Below are 22,095 nucleotides of genomic sequence, written 5' to 3' on the forward strand. Positions count from 1 at the left end.
TAATCTGCAGGATGCTTCCCACTGGAAGGAAAGACCCAGCGGAGGAGAGGCCGAAGTAACAGGAGAGAGAAAACAGCACGGAGAGAGCGGGCTTTTGTGGAGCCCCGGGGAATGGATTCCAAAGCACAGGAGGAAGGGATTGGATGAGGGGAGGGACACCTCTCCCACCGAGACAGGAGGGCACCGAGGAGAAGTGTACAGAAGGAAGAGGAGCCTTGATTTTATTATCATTTAGAGGCAAGGTCAACTGCTGAGCAGACGACCTGGGAAGGCAGGGTAGGAACTGCAGGGAAGGAGCTTGGAACAGGGGCCGGGGAAGGATGGGCCATTATGAAAAACTTGCTGGGCCACGTCAAGGGCCCAGTTGAGGCTGGAGACCATGAACCGGTAGGAGTTCGAGTCCAGCTGTTGTATAATTTTCTCCCCTAGCCCTTGGGAACCCCAGACGGAGGAGTGCAGATGCCCGGAGGCTGGCCCTTCAGCGTGGGGGTTGGGCAGGGGAGGTGCTGTGGGAGGCATGGGAGAGCTGAGGGTGATGAGGGCCAAGTGACCGGAGGGCTGGAGCAGGGCATCGAGACTGAGTGGAAAAGTCAGAAGGAAATGGACAGAGCAGAGAAAATGCGGCGGGGTCCAGAAATGAGAGGTCTCAACAGGGCCAAAGAGCAGGTGCCCTGAGAGGAGGAGAGAAGTGAGGTGCTCAGGCAGGAGGCTGTGGGCAGGGGAGGCCATGTTGGGATTTAAGATTTCTGAGGTGAAGCATTTCCAGGGGTGACAAGGTCCTGGGTGTAGCCGTGAGTGGGAGGCTGGAATAAAGGTCAGGGGTCAGAGAGAAGGGTGTTACGGGGTGGGTCATCTACATGTACACCAAGGTCGCCCAGGACGCTGGCAGGTCCTGGATGGAGAGAAGTTTCCAAGGCGTCTGTGAATGTGGGTCTGTGACTCAGGAGGCAAGGCCCAGAGGCTACCCAGGGTAACACCCAAACACCCAAAACATCTGCCCCCTGGGAGACTTGCGTAGATAATGACGAGCTCACTAGAGAGCGGAGAGCCCCAACTCTGGCCTCCAATGACGGTGGCTCTTCTCCGATCCCTACAGTTCACGCCCCAGCCTACCTTCTCCCGACCGGCACAGCTTGGTGGCCACGGGCCCCTGTTCTGACCCCAGGTGGCCAAAACCAGGAGCCTGAGCAAGGGGCAGCTGGGCTCTCGAGGGGATGAGAGGCAGCTGCTCGGAGGGGTCTGGGCAGAAAGAAGGGGGTCCGGTGAGGCTTCTCAGACCTACCCGCCTCTCATCCACCACAATGTAGTTGCGCCCGTGTTTCTTGGTCAGGTGTGGGGCCAGGACATCGAAGCGGCGGCGGAACTCAGAGAACACCATGTGGTCCGGGTAACCTAGAAAGAGGGCAGGCTTGTCCATGTCCTGCCTGCTCCTGACATGCCAGGTGGCTGCTGGCACCCAGGTCGCAGGACAGGACAGTCATGGGAAGGGGCTGAAGCTGCTGGGGTGGAGAGCCTGGGGCTGGGGCAGGCCTGGGAAAGGAGGGTGGGGAGAGAAGAGGCAGGACCAGGGACAGGGGCCTTTAGGACAGTTCGGGCTGCCCTCCTAGGGGACTGCAGGGCTACAAGGGGAACAGGTTCCTTTGGAGGGAAGCAAGCACCTTGTCAGTGAGGTGTGTGAACAGAGGACATGGCTGCCCCCTTGGAAGGAATGTCACGGGAAAGAAAAATGCTTTCTAGCCTCCAAGTCTATGACTCTGCTACACCCAGAGAGAACACTGTCTTTAGGACTTAACAAGCACAAAGAAAATCAGGCCACAGAGAGTAGCTGAGAGGAAAAGTACATGGGCTTGGGGTTGGAATCCTGGCCCTGGCTCTTGGCACTGTGTGACCTTGGACAAGTCACTCAACATCTCTGACTCTTGCTTTCCCCATCTTTCAAAGGGGGACCTGCTGCTTACTCTGCACGGTAGTCACGGGGTTTGAATGAGAGAATGTGTGGAAAGCATGGCTTGGATCATGTGGGTGCTCAGTAAAATGCTCCCTTCTTTTCCTCTGAAGCAGGATACAGAAAGGGTGCCCTTCCTGCTCCCATCCTGACCTTGAGCCCTATGCCAGGTGACCCGAAGACTTCTAGATTCTCTTTTCCTGAAGAGCATTACCTCCAGCAAAGACCTACCTACTGCATAGGTTTGAGGCTGGGACAAGGATCAGATGGCTTCTGGCTTGGAACAAGGTCAGGATGGTGGCCAGTAGGAGGTCACCCTGAGCCACCTGACGGCACCGAAACCAACAGGAGAGAACCTAGAGATCCACTCATGCACACTCACAGAATTTCAAACCGAAAAGAGGTCTTAGACCAGATCCAACTCATCTTTCAGGCCTGGGAACTAAGGCCGAAGAGGAGGACGACCGGGCTTGCTCAAGGTCACAGAGGCTGCAGCTGGAGGCAGAGCGGGACTCCAAACCCAGGCTCTTGAGAGCCCGTCGGGGGCTCGCTCCGCTCCACCGGCCTCGCTAGCTCCGGGAAAGCCTCCAACTGGGAGATGAGGCTGATGCATGTGCCCGATAATTGAAACAGGAGGCGGGGGCCGCTGAGGGGCCAAGACAAAGTGAGCTATTGATTGTATCTGAATTGCAATTAAATTGATGGGCCAGGATAGCAGGTCTGGACGCCTGGCATCTTAATTAATCATCAGCGCTATCGATGGCGGCTGGGGGCTGGGCGAGGGGAGGGGGGCCTGCTGTTGCTGCCGGCCTCATCGATCTGCTTGTTTGAGTAAAGCACATTGATTTTGGTTCAGAGCGGTAACAATCTGGTTTTGAAATAATAAACACCAACTCCATATCAAGACGTGGGGACAGATCGATGATTTATTTTGAGCAGGGCAGGGAGCCCAATCTGTGGCTTTGGATGCTAAGGAAAAGTGATGGTGTCCATAGGGATGCCTCAAGAGGACCTGGCTACAGGCGGGTGGGACCCTGCCAGTTCTCCTAGCAAAGGAAACAAGGACAGAAATCCGGCAGCCCACAACCTCCCAGGCAAATGAAACCCTACTCAAGAGGCATGAACTCAGAAGCTGGTCCGTGTGGGTCAGATCTCGCTCTGCCACTCGTGAGCTGTGTGACCTTGGACAAGCTGGTTAACCTCTCTGAGCCTCAGTCTCCTTCTCTGGAGATGGCAATGGTACCCACATCTCATGAGTATTATGAGGATTAACTGAGGAACGTGTAGGGTGAGTTCTGAATGGGTGCCTGGTTGCTATAAATATTTTAACGATGTTGAGGAGTGGCCCCTTGAACAATGTAAGTTCCAGCCCCTGTGCAGTCAAAAATCCGAATATAACGACTGATAACCTCCTGTTGACCAGAAGCCTTACTGATAACATAAACAGTCAGACACATTGCTGTGTGCAATGTGTGGGACATACCGTATTGTTACAGCAAAGTAGCAAATGTTATTAAGAAAGGCAGAAGGAAGAGAAAATACACTTCTCGCACAGCACTACACAAAGCCAGCATCTAAGTGGACCCACACAGCTCAAACCCGCATTGGTCAAGGCTTGGCTATAGCTGTCACTCTCACCCTTTCCAATCCCTTCTGAAAAGGGTCAGGCTGACCTTTCTTGGGAATTTTAAGTGCCTCAGAAAGATCTAGCACCTCATTTCTCACTGTGGGGGTGGGGTGGGGGAGTATGGCCCAGCCCACTCTCGGAGGTGGTTAGCACCTCCAAGCGGATGGCTCTATGTGGGCACAGGTCTGCTGCTGTGGGCAGAGCAGAGAAAGGGGAAGAACGGGTTGTGTGGAAGTCACCTGTGGGGAGGGGATGAAGAGGACTGGAATACAGAAGGGAAGGGAGAGGAGGAAGAAGGGAGTCAGCCAGGGTGGGAAGAAAAAGAGAAAGGAACAGACTGGGTGGAAAGAACCCCTGCCAGCTCCCGCCCACCCGCCCAGAGAAGAGATCTAGGAACAGCCCAGAGACGGGAGGGTGCAGTACCCCTCTAGCCTGGCAGGTCACATGTGGGAGGTGGGGAGGGGGGGAGCAGCTCTGGAAGACTGAAGTAGGAGCAGAGAGGGACCCTCCCCACCTTGGCGGTACATGCGCATGGCGTCCAGCAGGCGGGAGCCCCGGAGCTGTGCACGAAGCAGGGGTACGTCCAGCTGCAGAAGTCCGGCCTCACAGTGCTCTCCCGAGGGCAGGTCCAGCTCACTGCTGCTACTGACTCGGCGGGAGGCTGCAGACCGGGGCTCCCCGGCCCAGCCCTCTGCTACAGGCAGGAAGCAATGCACAAAGTGCAGCTTTGATTTCTTGATGGTGTCAATGAGGGCGTCCTGCCAAAGGGAAAGAGACAGGCCTCAGTAGCTCCTGGTGGTCCGGCTGGTGCCCAGGAGAGCGTCTCTGCTCCTTGTAGGATGGCAGGCGTCCCGCCGCTGGCTGAGATAGGCCAAGCCCGGACAACTCCACCCTCCCGAGGCCTGAGGGCCGCTCAGGCAGTGGCACTGAGCAGAGGACCCACCAGCAGCGATTAAGTCTGGGGGGAGGGATGCTGAGTGGGTACCGGGTAAGCCAGGGCTCCCCCAGACTGGCCAGAGGAGCCCCGAGAGGGCCCTGGGGCCTAGACTGGCACACTCACCACCTGCAGCTTAATCTGGATGCATAGTGATTTCTTCTTGACAGCCGCCATGCCTGTTGTGAAGGTCTTCCGCATGCTGGTGGCCCGGCGTAGGGCCAGCTGCGAGCCACCCTCCAAGCCAGCAATGGAGCCCGACAGCACGGTGGCGCTGCCCGCCCGGCCCAGAAACAGATTGCTGATGATTTTCCTACCAGAGGTGGAAGGGCAAAGGAGGGAAAGAAGTCACTTTGAGAGACTAGGAGAGGGCGGCTTCCCTGCTCCTAGGACACTCCCAAGTCCCCCATATCGCCCTGGCTAGGGGTATGGATTATCTGGCCTGGGGCTGCTGTACCCTAGAGAGAAACTGGAGGGGAATCTACAAACAGGAAGAAGACAAAACCATGGTGGGCAGGGGGACAGAAGTGTGATCTTCTCTTCTCCATCACCAGGGAGGCCAGAGGTCCAGGGTGCCAGGAGAGATTAGAGCCCAACACTCTACCATACTGTATAATCTGTGTATGACATCTACTGGCTGTTATCTGCCTGCCCCTCCTGCCCCTGCCCCCAATTGGGCAGCGAGTTTTGTTTTATTTACTGCCATCTGCCAGGTACCTAAGAAAAAGAGCAGGCGCCCAATAATTATTTGCTAGATAAACAGATAGATGACGGGCCTTATGGGACTGAGGGGTTTCTAAGGCTACTCCTACCTTCTTTTAAAGTTTTTATTTGTATCTTGTTTTATTTTTTTTTAGTAATTTCTACACCCAGTGTGGGGCTCGGACTCATAACCCTGGGATCAATAGTGGCATGCTCTTCTGACTAAGTCAGGTGCCCCATTTTTTAAAGTGTTTTTGTGGGGCATCTGGGTGGCTCAGTCAGTTAAGCATCTGCCTTCGGCTCAGGTCCTGATCCCACAGTCCTGGGATGGAGCCCCACATTGGGCTCTCTGCTCAGCGGGGAGCCTGCTTCTCCCTCTCCCACTCCCTCTGCTTGTGTTCCCTCTCTTGCTGTGTCTCTCTCTGTCAAATAAATAAATACAATTTTTTTTAAAGTGTTTTTGTTTTGTTTCATTTTGTTTTGTGTGTTACTCCTGCCTTCTATGAAGAATGGGGGGGTTGCTATTCAAACTTCAAACTATAGGTCCGTCCAACCAGGTGCATCCCACTTCTACTCCAGGAGGCCACCCCCAGGCTCCCAAGACCACTTGGCCCTGGCTGTTCCCTCTCTGGAAGCCAAGGCCATCAACCCTGCTGGTGAGTCTCTGAGACCAGGAAGCCCAGAACCAGCTCCGGGGATGGGACGTGGGCAGGGTGAGTGGCGTTCTTACTTCTGGGAGTCCTGCAGGAGCCGGGGGGCGTTCTGGGTGGCTGGGTTCTGTTTGGTATAGCTCAGCCAGCCGGCCACATTGTACTCAACCCAGTTGGTGCCATGGCTGTGGCCCAGGAGGAAATGGTGTGGTTTGCTGCTGCGCAGGAGGGGGCTTTGGCCTGGGGGTGGGAAAAGGAAGGGTCAGATCATCAGGGCACAGGCCCCGAAAAAGCCCAGGGACTCAGTGAAACCTTCTGGGCAGTACCATCTCAATTCATACAAGTGGGTCCTCAAGAGGAAGCCAAAGAACCCTCCAGGGGTGCTACCTACCTTTTTTGTCACCTTCCTGGGGGCCATAGTAGGAGAAAAGGCGCTCCAGGAGGGCATCCTCGGTGGCCCCTGGTACCAGTGCCTCCTCCTCCAACAGCCAGAGCAGGCCCCTTGCTTCGTCTGTGCGTGCCAGCGAGCGGACCTGCAGAGAAGTGAAGAGAAGCCACCGTGTCCCAAGGAGCCCCCGGCCCAACCACAGGCTATAAACTTGCAACACATGCGTATAAGTACACACCCTGCTCCCAGGTCACACCCTGTGGGGCCACTGGGCAGTGAGAGGGAAAAGGGAGCTGGACTGTGTTAGAGAGAGAAGCCCACAGCACAATCTCCTGCCTAGGAATTGTGTCCAAAGTCACCAAAGGCTGAAGGTTTCTCGTGAACCATCCTCATCCTCTCAGGAGTCACAAGGGCCATGGGTGAGCCCAAGGCATCGCCTCCCAGGCGGAGGAGAGGAGATGAAGTCTGGAAGGCCCCGGGCAGGGGGCATGGGCCAAAGGAAGCTGTCAGCCAGCATCGGCTGTGGGGTGCCCTAGTCCCCCAAACAGGGAGGATCCCAGAGAGGAGGGCTTTGAGCACAGGTGGGGCTCCTGCAGGGTCAGAAACTCAAGTGCAGGAATGGGCGGAGTCGGGGTGATGGCAGAGCACCTGTCCCCGGCCACAGGGAAGGGCTCCTGTCAGCGGCAGCCAGCTGCTGTCCCAGAATAACACTGGCCTTGTAAACCCTCCAGCTTTTAAGAGGATTCTGATTTCAAAAACCCCATGCGGGCCACACAAACCAGGCCTTTGGCTGCATCTGGTCTGAGCTGCCTTTGCCATGACATTTCCAAGACTTCCTTGAGCAAGGATGGAACCTTCCTTACACCCCATTCCTGCCTTTGGGGACCAGGGAAACAAGAGAAGTAAGAAAAGTGCCATTTCCTCCTTTCTTTGCACCCAGTTGCCTGCATCTTCCCCCTACCCCATGGCTGCCTGAGGGAGTCAGTGTGACTAGCAGGAGGAAGCAGAATGTGGCCAAGGACGGATGGGGAGCTAAGGTCCAGAGGGTCTGGTGTTGCATGGCAGGACCAGGCAATGAAGCCATGGGACAGTGAGTGGCAGACGCCACATCCAAGGGCTCCTGTCCCCAAAGGTGCCAAGGTCCCTCAGATAGGGAGAGCAAAGAAGGGAAGAGATGGCCAAGTCCCATCCAAACACACTCTCTGATACACTGTCCCTTCTAAGCCACATGGACTGACTCCCCACATCTCTTGGGAGTGGCAAAGGCTCTCAGTGGAGGCCAGCATGGGAACCCAGATGCCAGGAAAAGAAAAGTCAGCTTCCCTTAGCGGGGACATGGAACTTGAGCACTTTAAGTACTAGTCCCAGGGGACACTCACTGTCCCTTGGGCCCTACCCCCTTGTTAGCACAGCAGGGCCTGCCCACCGGGAAGAGGGAGGAGGAGGCAGGGGTCAAAGCCGAGGATGGGAGCAGCAGCCTAGCAGGAACACCAGTTCTCTAATAAAGTGCCTTCTGAAACCTCCCTAACTGAAGACAGTCAGCAGATGCCAAGTGCTCATCAGGCCAACCAAGCCCCCAGGCAGCAGAGTGCCCAAGATCCCTGTCCAAAGTGTGACAAAGCCTGTCCCTAAGGTGGAGGGGTAAGGGGTGAGGGGCGAGGGCTCCCATTTAGAGCTAGGCACAGATTCCCTATTTGCACAGACTCCTCACCCACTCTGCACCCATCTTTTGGGGACAGCAGGAGGGATGACTCTAACCTCTGGGTCCAGCCCAGCTCTCACCACCAAGGGGGAGACACCAGGCTCCTGGCAGACACACGTGAGGCTCAGCCAGGCACAGGACAGGGCCTGGGGACACCCAGGGGCTGAGGCTCTCATTGCACCAGGGGAGAAAAAAGTGCCATCGTCCCGGCCAGACCGGCCAAGCAGCAGCAGCTAACAGAGCGGTAAGGGCTCTACTGAGGGACAGGGACAGACGAGGGGAGGAAGGGTCAGCCCAGGCCCTCGCTACAATTCCTACCAGGGACTGATGGGAGGCTTGGTCCACAGCTGCCACGGAATCATTCACAGTGGGCTCCAAGTCGTCAAATGACAGCTCGATGTTCTCCTAGGAGCAAAGGGAGAGAAGTTGTGAGCGCAGGCCACTTGTAGGGTGCAGCCCTACATTGAAGGCCAGGAGGGGGCGCTGGGCTGGCTAGTCCACCCTTCCATCCCTCTCTGGAGCTCCTCCCCTCCATCAGCCCCTCTGACAAACGTTCACCACCTCCCAAGACACCGCATGGCCTTTCTGGACAGCTAAAATTTGTTGAAGCTTCTTTAACACTAAACAAAACTCCCCTACTCCTGCTACTTGCAGGAATACTATTGATGAGACCACACAGAATAAGCCTACTCTCAACTTCACACCGTCATCCTTGAAACACCTGAAGGCAGCTGTCATTTGCTTCCCGAATCTTCTCTCATCCAAGATAAATATCCTCCCCAGTTCATTCATCTCACCTGCCCATGAAGTAGGATTTCTAGATCTTGTCCCATCTGGAACACCCTTCTATGAAGGGGCCCTACATAACCAATCACCATCTTAAGAGATCGGGAGCCAGGGAAGGCCCAGCCGGACCCACATGGACATAGGAACTATGGGGTGGCAATTCACAGGGCCTAGATGGGTGCCTCGAGGGTGGGCAAGGAGGGGTTCTCAGGGCCCCGAGTACATCTGCAACTTCTTGGAGAGCAAACTCTTTACAAAGGAAGGATGCAGTCTGGGGCAGGACATGACTACCGCTCCGGGGTGCACAGGGAGACGGAAATGACAGAGAGCAAAAGTGGGGAAAGTGGGACCTGCCCTCTTCACCTTGTCCTCTCTGTGGATGCCAGGAGGCCGGGGGGGGGCGGGGCCAGGAGGAGGATGTCCGGCTGAGGCAAGGTCAAGGGTTACCTCCTTGTATCTTTCTAACTCCTGCACAAAGGTGCACTCGTGGAAGAGTCTCTGCAGCCGGTCCTGGGCGTAGTTGTGGCACAGCTCCTCAAAGGACGCTCCGCGGGCTGACCCACCCTGCTCCGGGTTCTGGAAGCCTGGAGTGTCCACAATCATCATAGAGCAGAGCGAGTGCTGGCTGGACTTGAGAGCCCTTCACAGGGAGAGACTGGGTCAGGCCTGGCTGGGGCAGTGCCGCCAAACAGTCCTCACCGGTCTGCCCGTGGCACCCAGGCAGCCCTCTTCTGTCCCAGACAAATCTCCATCCCTGCCCTGGCGCCCAGGACCCTGGTGGTGCCGGGTGGTGGAAGGCGGGAAACGCACCTGTCCTCGCCTGTGAGGACAGGGAGCCCCCTGCTGGTGGAGAATGGCGCTGCCTCTGTGATCCCACCAGCCCCGAGGCATCAACTCGGCCCTTTGTCTCAGCAGGAGGCTGGGCAGCTCCTGGCCAACCCCCACTCACCTGCCTCTCACTCACCTGTTCACCAGAGAGACGAGAAGGGTGAAGAGCTCACTGTAGAGGCCAGACGCCATGCCCTCTAAGCACTCCAGTGCGCTCAGTTTGGGGCCTGCGAGGCAAGAACATCAGCTCTCCGTCCTGCGCCTGGGGGTCCCCATGGGGGGGTATACTCTCTAGTCACCCAGAATCAAGTCAGTGTAGGGCCCTGGGGCTGGGCCTCTCCCTCTGAAGGAAGCATCTATTCGCCCCAGTGGTCTTCCCTGGCCAGAGCAGACCACAGTGAGGCCTGGCTGGGGCCCCCCAACCACATCCACCTGCCAAGGGGCTTGGGCACCTGTGCCGTCTCCCAGGCTGCTCTCCTCAGGGCCCTGGCGGAAGGAGGTGGAGCGCTGCAGGGTGCCGCCCTTGTGCTGGTGCTTGAAGATGGCTGAGGACAGCTCCTCCAGGCTGCAGCCCAACAGGTATGCGGCCTTCTGGGCCCACTCGTGGCGGGCAAACTGCCTGCGCCCAGCTACGGGGTAGAGAAAAAGGGAAGGATCTGGCATCTCGGGTCTTCCTCCTTAGTCCTTTTGATGACCGATATGCTCTTTGGCTCCCATGGCCAAGAAATGGGGAGTGAGCATCTCTTGGGAGTTAAAACCAGCCCTGATGACATCAGAAGGGCTTTAGGCAAAACAGGGACTTCTGGTGAGCAAGAGAGGGAGTCTGGCTACCAGCACTTCCGGTGCCCCTTGAGGTCCTAAAAGAGGAGGGAACTCCACACCGCTGCCACTAGAGGGCACCCAGGCAGCTCCAAACATCTCTTCTAGAGGGCCTGGCCTCAGGGATGCCAGCATGGGGAAGGACAGTCAGAGGGTGAACCAGGCCCCCTGTGATGAGCACAAGGGACACTTGTGCCTGTGGGGGACACCTCATGAGAGTGTTCTAGCACCTCCCCCTTCCATGAACGCATCGGGACCCTCTCCCTTACCTCTAGGCAGCTGCCAGGGGAGACCACTGCCACCCACCCACGGCCCAACAGTGGGGAAGTGGAAGAAGCCGCAGGGGAAAGGGAACAGCCCACGCAGACAGACGTGCCTCGGCCAACATGTGTCTAATCACAGCAATTAGGGAAAGCTAACAAGAAACAAGGTTTTACCTTCAGCAGCTTCTGTAAGGCAAAGGACCAGCATGCAGCATGCAAAGAAAAACAGCGCGTTAGCAAACAGTCATCAACAGAGCCCGCCAGGCTCACGGGAAGGGACTGTGGTGGTGGTGGTGGTGGGGGTTTGGAGGGGGTTCGTGAGGATGAGCAGGCGAGAAAACGGAAGCACATTCAGACTCAGAGACACAAAAATACACACAAGCGCACACACACAATCTCAAAGGAGAATGTTTACGGATGTAATTACGCTCACACACACACACACACACACACACACCTACAAGGACACCACGCGCGGACACACACACATACACGTACACGCATCCTCTGGAAAATAAATGGAAGCTCTAAGGAGGTAACAGACCCTGCGCAACAAGGCACGTGTGATCTGTCTGCAGGCCGGCAGTGCTTAAGGACTACAGGTTCATAAGGAACCTGGTCTCGGTGCCTCCCCAGAGTGGAAGAACTTCCTCAAGACACAGCCACACGCCTACCCCTCTGCCCACCTACACAGTCTGGAGACAACTTCTTTAACCCAGAGTCTGCTTCTCTTTGGCAGGGATGCCTCCGCTGGGATCGCGAGGACCCAGACTCCTCACCACCTGCTCCTCTGAGCTCCCGCCTGCCCGCTCGCCCACCAGTACCCACCCACCAGTGCTTTCTCTTTCTTGTCCCTGCCCCAACAGCCTGGGGCCCTTCACATCCCTGAGGAAGATGGAGCCTAAGCCCAAGGTGCTGTTCAGAGGCAGCGTCCCTCTAAGAAAGGGGAGGAAGGGGTGAAGAGGTGCTCCGAGTGCCAGCCCATCGCCATAATCTCAGAGGAAGGCAGCAGAGCTCCTCCAAGCCAGGCCAAGCTCGAGCCATTCACAAGCTCCCAAGCCCAAGTGCAGAAGCGGCAGCCCACTGGTTACCGCGGTGCCTGCTGCCCCCTAGTGGTCTCCACCCTGCCATGCAAGAGGAGGAGACCCCTGCTACCAAACCGGTGAAAAGAAGGGAAGAAGACTCAGGGACAACTGGCCTCGGAAAGCCCCAAGACCACCCTACCCCATCTGAGCCCCATGGAGGACATCCTGAGACGTCCCGAGATCAGGAGGCAAAACGAGTTGGAGCAGCTAGGCCTCGGATGCTGAAAAGCCTCAGGGCCAGCAGGCACTCTCCCCGCTCCATCAGGGGCTTCTCCCAGGCCAGTCCCCTCCATTTGGACAGAACAAGCCAGTCACCAGAGAGAGCCCAGGGCCACCACCAAGAGGGGACAAGGTGGCCTCTACCCCCCAGGGAGGGGCTAAAGTCAGTTACCCGCTTGCTCCTCAGGGGCCTCTGTCAGGGAGGGAATAAAAAGCAGAGTTATTTCAGGGGGATTGCTCTGAGTTAGGGCCCTTCTCCTCCTCCCTCAGCTCCGAACTGCCACCCCCCAGCTCTCCACAGTGTTCTGTGTCACTGCTGCCCAAGTCCAGGGGCAGAAATGCTTCTCTGGGTGTTTGAAGCCTTCTGCTCCAAGCTGGGGGACCAGGAAGACAACGCGGGGAGTCTGCTAACAGAGATGCCTGTGCCGGGTGAGGACAAACAAACACAGGGGCAGGGCCTCCACAAGCTCTCCCAGCGACAAGCTGCGTGGTCGAGACCCCTGGCAGGTTACCTTTGGTGGCGCCTGCCGCCCCCAGGTGGTAGATGGCAGCCAGGATGAGCCAGCAGACTTTCTGTTCTTCTGGGGAGATGCCCAACACCTTCATGGCGGTCTGCAGCTTACTGAACTGCTGAGATGCCTTCTGCTTCTCTTCAGGCTGCAGGGACAGGCACGTAGACACCACATCTCAGAGGTGCTGTCCCTCCCTGCGCACCCCCTGTTGCTGGGCCCTGGGAGGGTGAGGCTGGGGAGAGCTGCCCGGCTGCAGCCCAGCTCCTGATCCTCCCACGGGGTGCTCCAGGTTGCTAGAGGCAGCCCCACTCCCAAGGCCCAGGGCTGCCAACCCTATCCCCTTAGCCCCCTCACCTTGGCCAGTGGCACAATCCCAAACACATTGTTCTCTGCCAAGTGGTTCAAGTGAAGCTCTGTCCTACAGGTACAAATGAGGCATCAGCACGGTGTGTGGTCCCCATGCCAAGGGCCATCTCTCTACCAGGGTGGAGATGGACGGATCCAGCTTCCAGACTCTTGAGTTCTGTCTGCCCATCAGGCTCTACTGTCAGGCCAGAGGCCGCCACCTTCCCTAACTGGCCTGGACACCTGGTCAGAGCACTGGGCTCCCTAGGCCAGGTCACCAGAGATGCTCTGGTAAGAGTGTCCAGCCAGACCCCTGAAAGAGAGCAAGGAATCTGCCTACAGCGTGAGTCCAAACAGGACAGAGACCGGGCTCTCAGCGACAAGAAGACCTAAGGAGGATAATGTTCTGGAGCTGCTTTTATCCTTTTACCCTTCTCCCGCAGAATAAAGACAACAAGTCTGAGTGTCGAAAGGAAAGAGCCCAGCAGACAACCAGCCTAGACGGCAGGAAGGGCCAGGCTGGAGGGCACTGAAAAACGCCGGGCTTTCAGCACTGGTATGGACCAAACCACCACTCAGCCCCACACTAGCCAGATGACTACAGGCGAGTCCCTGACCACCCGTGCCGTCTGTGCTTTCCTCTGCAGACCTGGTTTTGGGGGCCACAGAGGTGCTAGCAAGGCTCCGGAACACTGAATTCTGTGCCCCGGGCTCAGGAACTCCTGTGGGGTAGCTCCCCTTAGCTCGGACATCATGTGTGGCAAGCATACAGTAAACAGATGGGACAGGAGGCAAGCGGGTGACAAGATCCAGGAGCCACGAGTGAGCTGGAGTCCAGGGCACCACCCCACCCCCGGCCCCGTTTCCTTGGCCCCATCTCACCTGAGGGTGCCATCCCCACAGGCCAGCAGGTAGTAGAAGACATTGAACGTGGCCTCACCAGCTGGGCGTCGAGCCACGCGCAGCTTCTCCAGAAGCATCGTCTATAGCACAGCATGGGAGGGTATGGGCGAAGGGCGTGGAGCCCGGTCAAGTCCCTCCCATCTCACACCAGAAAGAATGGGGCCCCTGGGAAGAAGCAGCGGCAGCTGACCCTCCACCAGAGGCTAGCTCCCCCCAGGCCTGGAAGAAAAGAGGCCCAGCTCCCGGAAGGGCCCTGCTGCCCTGCCCAGGCCCCTGGGGAACAGTCTTCTTAAGGAACTGAGCATGGTGAGATGTTTCATTTAGCCTGGTAGGGGGTCAGCCTTGGCTGGACCTTACTTGACTGACAAGCCAGTCTTAACCTGGGTGAAATTAGCCAGAGAGAAGCCCCTTAGCACAGGGCCAGGACCCAGGAGTAGGGTGAAGCCAACCCCAAGGGTGGGCAGGACCCTGAGGCATGCCCCACTCAGGGCCGGGGGGGGGGGGGGGGGGCAGAAAGCTGCGGGGACAGAAGACACTGGGGGCAGAAGGGTGAATGCCCAGAGTGGAGCAAACCAGCCCTGAGAGCCAGGGTCCATTTTCGTGGGGTAAAAATCCCTGGAAAACCAGGCGCAGGAGAGAGACTGGTTTCTATGCCCTGAGTCCAGGCCGATCTCTTACCACCCTGAAGGTCCCTCACCTGGATGGAGGCTGAGGCCACCTGGCCGGCTTGGTCGAAGTCCAGGGAGAGGATCTGGGAGAAGCGGGTGGCGTTGCCATTCATGATGGTGGGGCTGTTCCCAAAGGCTTCCAGAAGGCTGTACAGAGCCTGCCACTTCTCCACTGTAGAAGACAGGCCCGGGGCCATCAGGAAAGCCTCCAGAGGCCCAGCCCAGGCCTATTCCCCCAGCATGCAGAGGCTCGGTGTTACACTGGCCAGGCTGCCCGGGGACAGAGGGGGTTTGGGGGACACAGAGAAGCCAGGGAGGAAAAAAGATGGCACCTACGAGGCCCTTCCAATCCCAGCCCCTCTCAGGTTTTCCAGGTGTCCTGTCTCACCGGAAAACACCTTGTTCCCACTGGTGCCCGCGATGGTGGCCAGGTACTGCACCAGATGCTGGCAGCTGGTGGTCTTGCCGCTGCCACTGGCGCCCAGGAGGATGACAGACTGGTCCTGGCGGCTCATCAGCATGGCCCTGTACGCGGTCTGGGCCACGGCGTAGACGTGGGGTGCCATGTCCTCTCGCCGACACCCCTTGAACATGTGCATTACCTTGGGTGGGAGGGGGGTGGAGGGAAGGGGTAAGGCTCTTAGCAGGTCCCATTCCCAAGGTCCTCACTGTCAAGGTCTGCCTTTCTGGGCCTTTTACTGCCAGGGGGTTGAGGGCCTCTGAGGCTACGGCCATGTGTGGAAATGCAGATTCTAACCCAATTCTGGCCCCTGTTGGAGGTTAGGGAGAGGGCCTCATGTCTCCACCCCCGAAATGACTCCTCTTTGCCAGGTCAACTGTGAGAGCGGACAGGAGCCCAGTGGGATGCCAAGGGGAAGGCAAGGAGCCAGGGAAGGTGGGGTAGGTAAGACATGGATGGGTTGGTGAGGCAGCAATGGTAGTCTCGGGGTTGCCATACCTTCTCAGAGTACACGGCGGGGGCCCCCCGGGGGCTGAGGACGAGCAGGCTGGGGCCAGCGTACGTGTGCAGCAGGCTCGCACCATAGCGCTGGCGCAGTGTGTGGAGGACGCTGGACTCATTGAGGTAGACCAGCGAAGCCAGGTCTTCCAGACGGTCACAGGAGGGAGCATTAGCCTGTGTGACGGGACAGGCAGGCAGGCACTGAAGATGCAGAACCTGCCTGCACCGCCAGTGGACAGGCCCATCCTGCCCAGACCCCTTCCTGTGCCCTCCCCGCAAACCTTCTCCACATCATCCTCATCGACATCCAAGATGGCGCCGTCATGGTCCAGCTTTACGCGCACCTTCCCTTCCGGCAAGCTTAGCTCCTCAGATTTGAGCTGACTGCCTGCAGAGCGGGGACAGACAGTCAGACACAAGCCTGGGGACCTCTGCCACCCTCTCTGGGCCCTCTGTAGTCTTGCCTCCTCCCCGCCCTATCATGGGGTTCTCCTCACTCATCACCCAGGCCTCACCAGACCCAGAAGGCACACCCGGCCCTGAAAACTGAGAGGCCCACCCAGGCATTCTGTTTCCTGGGCAGCTCCAGACTCACCCAGAGAGAAGCCATCCTTATGGACCAGCCACACCTTCTCTGTCTCATACCAGGCCTCCTCAGCGGCAATCTGCTCTTCTGTCTTCACCTATGGGGGTAGGGGGGATTAAAAAGTCAGTCCTTGTTCTGGAAAACAGAGTCAGGAGAGCAGGAGAGAGCAGACATGTGAAGGGAAGTGCTTCTGGAGGAGCCTCTGGGTAAGGAGAACAGTTGAGGGGCAGAAACAGAACAGGGGACATCGGAGGTGTCAGAGGAAGAAGGTGGGGAAGTCATGGGATGGGGGTGGTCCTTAGGAGCCCTGAGGACGAGGACACAGAGTCAGGGACCATGCCAGCCTTGAGAGTCTGGAAGGAAGGGGACACTCTGAACTCGAGCCTGGAAGACAACGGACCACAAAAATGCAAACCAGGTGCCACCTTCAGCTACCTTCTTCCCCACTTCCCTGTGGAGCCTGTAGGGTTGGTGTCCTGAACCAGCACACTGCCCCCTGGGCCACCGCCCACTGCTACTTTGACCTCTCATGTCCAGCTTCTGCCTTCAGCCCACCAACAGGCCCTCCTTCACCAAGCTGGGAAAGGGTGCTTGCTTCCTCAAGCCCCAAGGAGAGAAGTGTCTACTATATTACAAGACGAGCTGCGGGTCCTGAATCCTAGCCTCGGCCTGGCCTTCCCTCCAGAGGATGCGCCCCTGGAGGCACATGACAGCCTTTCCACTCCTGCCTCATGCCTCCTCAGAAGGACAGGCGAAGTCCATGCAAGGGCATGAAATAGCACGGCCCCATACGTGGGGGGAGGAGGCTGGGAAGGACACGGGAAAGGCTCGCGTGCTACCCGGATGGGCAGTGGAGCAGCTGTGAGCCACAGTCAGTCTCTGAGAGGAGACGTGAGACTGAGGCGCAGACACTGCTTTGTGTCACTGAGCTCCTGGGTGAGGAATCAGGAAGGGCAAGCCTTTTCTTTGTCACATTTCTTGGAGCTGAAAGAAAAAGAGGTGGGGTTCTACTCCCAGGTTGGGTCCTGGCTTCACGTAACCCCCTCGCCCTTGCTGATGGCCCTTCTGTGTTCCAGAGAGAGCAGCCTAGATTACACGTGGCCCCTGGCTCTGGGAATCATGGCCAGTGAAACCACCCTTCAAACAGGAGGACCGCTATGGGGCCAGCAACATTTTAAATTGTTAAATGAAGACATTTTTAAAAAAGAAAGGAAAAGCTAATTCTTCATTATTTGAAGAAATGTGACTTTGTAAAAAAAAAAAATCACAATGTTTTATTCTTTTTTAAATTTTTTTCAAATCACACGATATAGGGGAAAACCTTTGTCTCGAATGGACACGTTTTATGGGTCAGGTGTTTGGAACCCCACAAACTAGGGGGAGGTCAAAGGGTCAGGCGGGGCCTAGAATTAATCCTTTAGAATGAATTCAAAACTACGTTTCCCAGACTGGCCAGCAGGTGGAGCCAGAGCACGCCATATCCTCACTGGGACTGTGGGTAGGAGGTGGGAGGGGCTCAGCCTCTTCGCTTTCTCTAGCCAGAAGTAAGCAGAATTGAAACTCCTAGAAACTAACACTCTTGCCAGGCTCTTGGGCTCCAGTGGTTAAAAACCATGTGCCACAAGGCCAGACTCGAGTGGTGACACTCCGTCTAGATGCTCCCAAGGGGCCTGACATAGAACTGCTCCATCTCAAACTTCGGGCATCGATCGCCTCCTCCAAGGATACCCGCCCCCCATACCAGGTGGGAGCCAGAAGGGGAAAGAGGCCTTACACTCCAGCACGAGGCCCGAGCACAGACGCCAGCCCAGGTACGGGCCAGGGGTGGCGGGTGGCCACTGGAGGAAGCGGAGGGCTCCTGAGGGGGGCAGGAGCACCCTACCTGGCTGTGGGCAGGAGAGGCGGCCTCAGGGTCCAGCTGACAGCAGCAAGAAAAGAGGAGAGAGAGAGAGAAAGAGGGGTGAAGACAAGCAGACCATTGGCATGTCCCCTTCAGCAAGCACTCTGGATCACGTGGGTGGGCTCTCTCTGGCTGCCCAGGATGCAGGGTGGAGGTTGGAAGAGCTCAGGGGCCAGGATGGGAAGCTGGCCTGGGCAGGTGAACTGTGCCCAGTCCAGGGGGGCCAGACCCGGAAGGAGAGGCCCAGCCTGGCGAAGACACCTGTTATCATCAGAAGTCCCGGAGAAGACGTTCTGTTAAGTTACTCACTGTGGCCTGGGCAGGAGTATGTCACTCTGCCTCAGGCCACAGTCTCCCCTGGGTGGGATGTCCAGTGTACCCTGAACTAGGCTCTTTTACAAGCTTGTCAGGCCAGGCTACCTCCCCACACCCAGGGCCTGGGCCCCTTGGGTGGCTCTGGCCTCATCTCCAGATCAGCCAGTGCCCTGGAGATAAGTGGTCCCCTGGAGCCAGCAGACCCCAGAACAGGGCTGTCCCTGTCTTCCAAACACACACAAAGGTGCCACACCCAGTACCAAGGCTGTCCTTCCGGGCTGCCACCCCTGCGCAGAACGCCATAGAACAAGTCTCAGAACAAGACCACTAGCAGGCCCAAGTCTGGGACCCCCTTCCTCAATCCCCCATTGTACCCCTGTCCCACTCACAGGCAGGCACACCGTCCCATGGCAAACAGGCACCATGCCACCGGGGCCACCTGCCCATGAACCAAGGGACTGTGGGCAGACCCTGGGGCCGGACTTCACCTGTCTCTGTCTGTTTACTTAAAGACCTTTCTGAAGAGGAAGTGAAGTCGGCCAGGCCTTGGGCCTTGCCTATAAGGAATAAGCAAGGAGTTAACAGGCCACAACAGGGCCTGGAGAGCCAGTGCATTGAAAGAGGGGAGCGTGAGCTCCCTGCCTCACCAGCCACCGGGCCCTGGCACCAAGCCATGGCCTCCAGGGCAAGAGGATGGGGCCAGAGGAAGAGGCTGGATCCTCAGCTAAGAGGGATCCCCTTGGCTGTCCCCTTCCACGGGCACAGGGCTCTGGGTCCCCTCGAGGAACAGGCCTCACCACTCAGACTCTCTAGAGAGCCCTTCCCTTATTTCTTCAGGTGAGAAGACCACGTGAAGGCCCCCAGGCTGCCACGGAGCCATCCTTCCATAGTCAGGCTCTCCCCACCCCCGACACCCACAGTCTGGCTGCGAGCCTCGGCACAGAGGAGCACCAGGGCCTGGGGAACCATACACGAGAGGTGCTATTACAGAAGCTGTGAAGATCCTCTCAAGGCGCTGCTGGGCCTCCTCTGCAGGGGTCAGCTGGACCTCAGGGGCAGCTCCGGCCTAGGGGTTAAACCACCGTTAGTCCTGGCCTGGGGTTGGGGGCAGTGGGGCACAGCATGCCAAGCTTGTAGTCTAGGAAGCTGCTGGGGCCCAGTAGGCAAGTGGGGCAGGGTCAGGGGGGCAAGCCAGGCAACAACTTGAGTTTTTAGACTGTCAGATGAGAAAAAAAAGAACAGGTGCCTGGAAAGTCTGGGGTTCTTCCTTCTCACCGTCCTCACAACTTCAGCACCAGGATGGCCCTATTCCCCCATATACCCTCTGGCTCCTTCCCCTGGCCCAGGTGGCAGGTGGGTGAACTCCAGGTCAGGGCCCACCTCGGCCCCTAATTCCATCCTAGTGAGAGGGACAGGGAGCCAGAGGGAGGGCGGCCAGGCCCGGGAACAGGCACATGACACTCTCTGGCTACTTATAAGTTCTACTCAGGGGCTGACAATTTCCCTCATGGCCTGCCCATCAGGCCAACTCTGGGGTGGCAGGAGGTGACTTCCCTGATTCCAAGGAGGCCAGCAAGGCTGGGAAGGCTGTCGCCTGCTCTTCTCTAAGTTCTGTGAAACCCAGGAAGAATGGAGTAGGGAATAAGGTAGGTTCTAGGAGGAATCCCAGGAGGAAGCAGTCAGGGAGGGCCTCTAGGCTGTGCCCTACCCCCCGCGCCCCCCACCCTGCCCTTCCTGCCAGAAGAGCATGAAACAGCCTGGGAGAAACTGTGGTGAAACCTGACTCCTCCCCTGGCAAACCTCATGAGGCCTCAGAAGGCTCTACAAAATAGGGAAGTTTGGAGAGAACTGTCCCTGACCAAAGGACCAGCCATGCAGGCATCACCTTCCAAGGTCTTCCCTTCTGCCTCTCAGCCTCCTGTCCCACTGAGAGGGTACTTTGTGGACAAATGGGGCCTCGGATCCAAAGGGGGTTCACTGTGCCCATTTGCCACCCAGGCATAGGGCTCAGGAGTCCTGCTGCCAGAGGGAACTGCGGGCCAGGCTTGAAGAAGGTAGTGATGGCAATGATGGCATTAAAACCACCACTAAGAGCATCGCTATCTATGCCACCATCTGTGGGCACCCACCATGCCAGGGACTGGGCTCAGAGCAATGTGCCATTCCTCATCGTCACAGCAACCCTTCCGAGCTGGGGTTATTCCTTGCTTGCAATTCCAAAAGCCAAAAGCTCCCTCTCACCCCAACAAAATATTTTTTTCCTTCTTCACTATTTTGGTGGCAAAACCTGTTTGTAGTCTAGCCCCCTGCTGTGTGAACAGTCATAGATTTTCCCTGTGAAAATATTTGTGCGGGTTACACGTTGCTACTCATTATGTAGGACTTTCTAAAATACAAAAATCACTAACTTCCCAAACACTTCTGGCTCCAGGGGCTTCAGAGAAGGGACTGGAGACCTGTCCCGTCCCTCCTTGGCAGAGGAAGGTTGAGTGACGGGACCCTGCTGAGCTCCCGCACAGGGTGAGCAGCTGGGGAGGTGAACACAGGTTGCCCGACTCCAGAAATTCTCTTCCTACCCTAGTGCTGATCTGCTAAAACTTTGAACCTCTGCTTGGGATCCAGAGCCCCTAGCCAACACCATGCAGCCTGGGAACAGGCCCTGATCCCACGCCAGAGGGTCGAGGAATAGCGGCATGCTGGTTAGCGGGGCCCATCCCAGAGCAGAGGCTGCCGTGGGCTCTGGCCCGTGGCTGAGGAAAGCCATGCAGGCCCTCCACGGGCACCTGGCCAGGCCCAGCGTCTCAGCCGCGCGGCCGTGTTGATGAGGCGTGGGAAAGCTGGCTGTGAGGGTGCCTGGCCCTCCCACAAGGGTGGTCGGGCGCATGGGAGGTTAGTGACACACTGGGGTACCTCCTGTTGCACGTCAGGGGCCGGTGACTTGGAGGGCGGCAATCCAGGGAGGTTCGACTTCGGGCCGGTGGAGACTGGGACCACCAGCTCTCCTGGTGGGGCTGGGGAACTCTGCTTCTCTGGGATTTCGGTTTTGGCTGGGGAGCCTGGCTCCTGGCTGGAGGGCTTGTCCACTTTCCCTGGAGACTGCCTGCCACGGGGCTTGTGGTCCTTGCCCTTGCCCCGAGACATCAGGCTCCGTAGGCCCACGGAGAGCTCGTCCTTGGCTGCCTCCTTCTTTGTGTCAGGCTTAGGTGGGGCAGGGGGAGGCAGAGGAGGTGGGGGAGGTGGTGGCTTGGGACCGGGTGCTGCCTTTTCTCCCCTCTTGCCTCGAGCTGGGTGCTCCGGGGATCGGACCCCCCTACTTGAAGGCTCCTTGGCACTCCCAGGCTCCTCGCCAGGCAGCACCTTGCTCACCACCTTCCTCACCGCATTTGCCACTCTCTTCCGGGACAGGCCCTGGGCCTCCTCGCTTGGGCCTTCTGTGGAGGCAGCCCCTGGGCCATTCATGGTGAGTGTGGGTGCAGGGCTCTTGGCTCTCTGGGAGGTCTCTGAGGGTACAGGGCTGGTGGAAGGCTGAGGACTCTTAGATGGGCCACTGCTGTCCTTGGAGCTGCCCTCTGGCTGGTCACACAAATACAGGTAGACATTAGCATCAGCCTTTGCGTCCCTGCCCACCCCGTGCAGAGGAAGGGAGAGGTGCGACCTCAGGCCTTGTCCTGGAATAGACCTTCCGTCCATCCAGAGCTCTAAGAAGCTCTTACCAGGAAGCCCTCAGTCCATCTTCCAGATGGTACAACTGCCCCTATGAGTTTGGCTTCTCTCTCACACAAAGCACAAGCAGGTACTGCTGTCACCTGCTGTCTACCCCCGAGCCTTAGCACAGGGCCATGAGATGCCAGCAGAGTGCCCAGAGACCCCTGCTCTGTCCCAGACTCACTGGTCTACGTCAGGGCAGCAACCAAGCCCCAGCCCAGGTGAGCCCAAACACAGCAGAGAGAGCACAGA

At 57.7% G+C, this 22,095-nt stretch overlaps 1 protein-coding gene across 9 annotated transcripts in view; it reads right to left on the reverse strand.

Moving 5' to 3' along the window:
* Nucleotides 1-22,095, reverse strand: part of MYO18A (myosin XVIIIA) — a 93,596-nt gene that overhangs the window by 28,750 nt on the left and 42,751 nt on the right. For 4 of the 9 annotated variants that reach the window (XM_059378830.1, XM_059378829.1, XM_059378831.1 and 1 more), the window contains exons 3-21: nucleotides 17,806-17,841; nucleotides 15,933-16,020; nucleotides 15,619-15,725; nucleotides 15,335-15,511; nucleotides 14,765-14,978; nucleotides 14,406-14,548; nucleotides 13,688-13,788; nucleotides 12,815-12,878; nucleotides 12,461-12,605; nucleotides 12,121-12,141; nucleotides 10,015-10,191; nucleotides 9,699-9,789; nucleotides 9,182-9,374; nucleotides 8,267-8,353; nucleotides 6,250-6,391; nucleotides 5,939-6,098; nucleotides 4,633-4,819; nucleotides 4,087-4,330; nucleotides 1,283-1,392 (exon numbers count right to left, since the gene is read on the reverse strand). In XM_059378830.1, the coding sequence (XP_059234813.1) occupies nucleotides 1,283-1,392; nucleotides 4,087-4,330; nucleotides 4,633-4,819; nucleotides 5,939-6,098; nucleotides 6,250-6,391; nucleotides 8,267-8,353; nucleotides 9,182-9,374; nucleotides 9,699-9,789; nucleotides 10,015-10,191; nucleotides 12,121-12,141; nucleotides 12,461-12,605; nucleotides 12,815-12,878; nucleotides 13,688-13,788; nucleotides 14,406-14,548; nucleotides 14,765-14,978; nucleotides 15,335-15,511; nucleotides 15,619-15,725; nucleotides 15,933-16,020; nucleotides 17,806-17,841 (2,487 nt within the window). Of the gene's footprint in view, nucleotides 1-1,282; nucleotides 1,393-4,086; nucleotides 4,331-4,632; nucleotides 4,820-5,938; nucleotides 6,099-6,249; nucleotides 6,392-8,266; nucleotides 8,354-9,181; nucleotides 9,375-9,698; nucleotides 9,790-10,014; nucleotides 10,192-10,818; nucleotides 10,831-12,120; nucleotides 12,142-12,460; nucleotides 12,606-12,814; nucleotides 12,879-13,687; nucleotides 13,789-14,405; nucleotides 14,549-14,764; nucleotides 14,979-15,334; nucleotides 15,512-15,618; nucleotides 15,726-15,932; nucleotides 16,021-17,805; nucleotides 17,842-19,126; nucleotides 19,142-22,095 lie in introns of those variants that run through there. The other 5 variants (XM_059378837.1, XM_059378835.1, XM_059378834.1 and 2 more) reach the window with 4 other exon arrangements.

Source organism: Mustela nigripes, chromosome 16, assembly GCF_022355385.1.
Source record: "Mustela nigripes isolate SB6536 chromosome 16, MUSNIG.SB6536, whole genome shotgun sequence".
NCBI lineage: Eukaryota > Metazoa > Chordata > Mammalia > Carnivora > Mustelidae > Mustela > Mustela nigripes.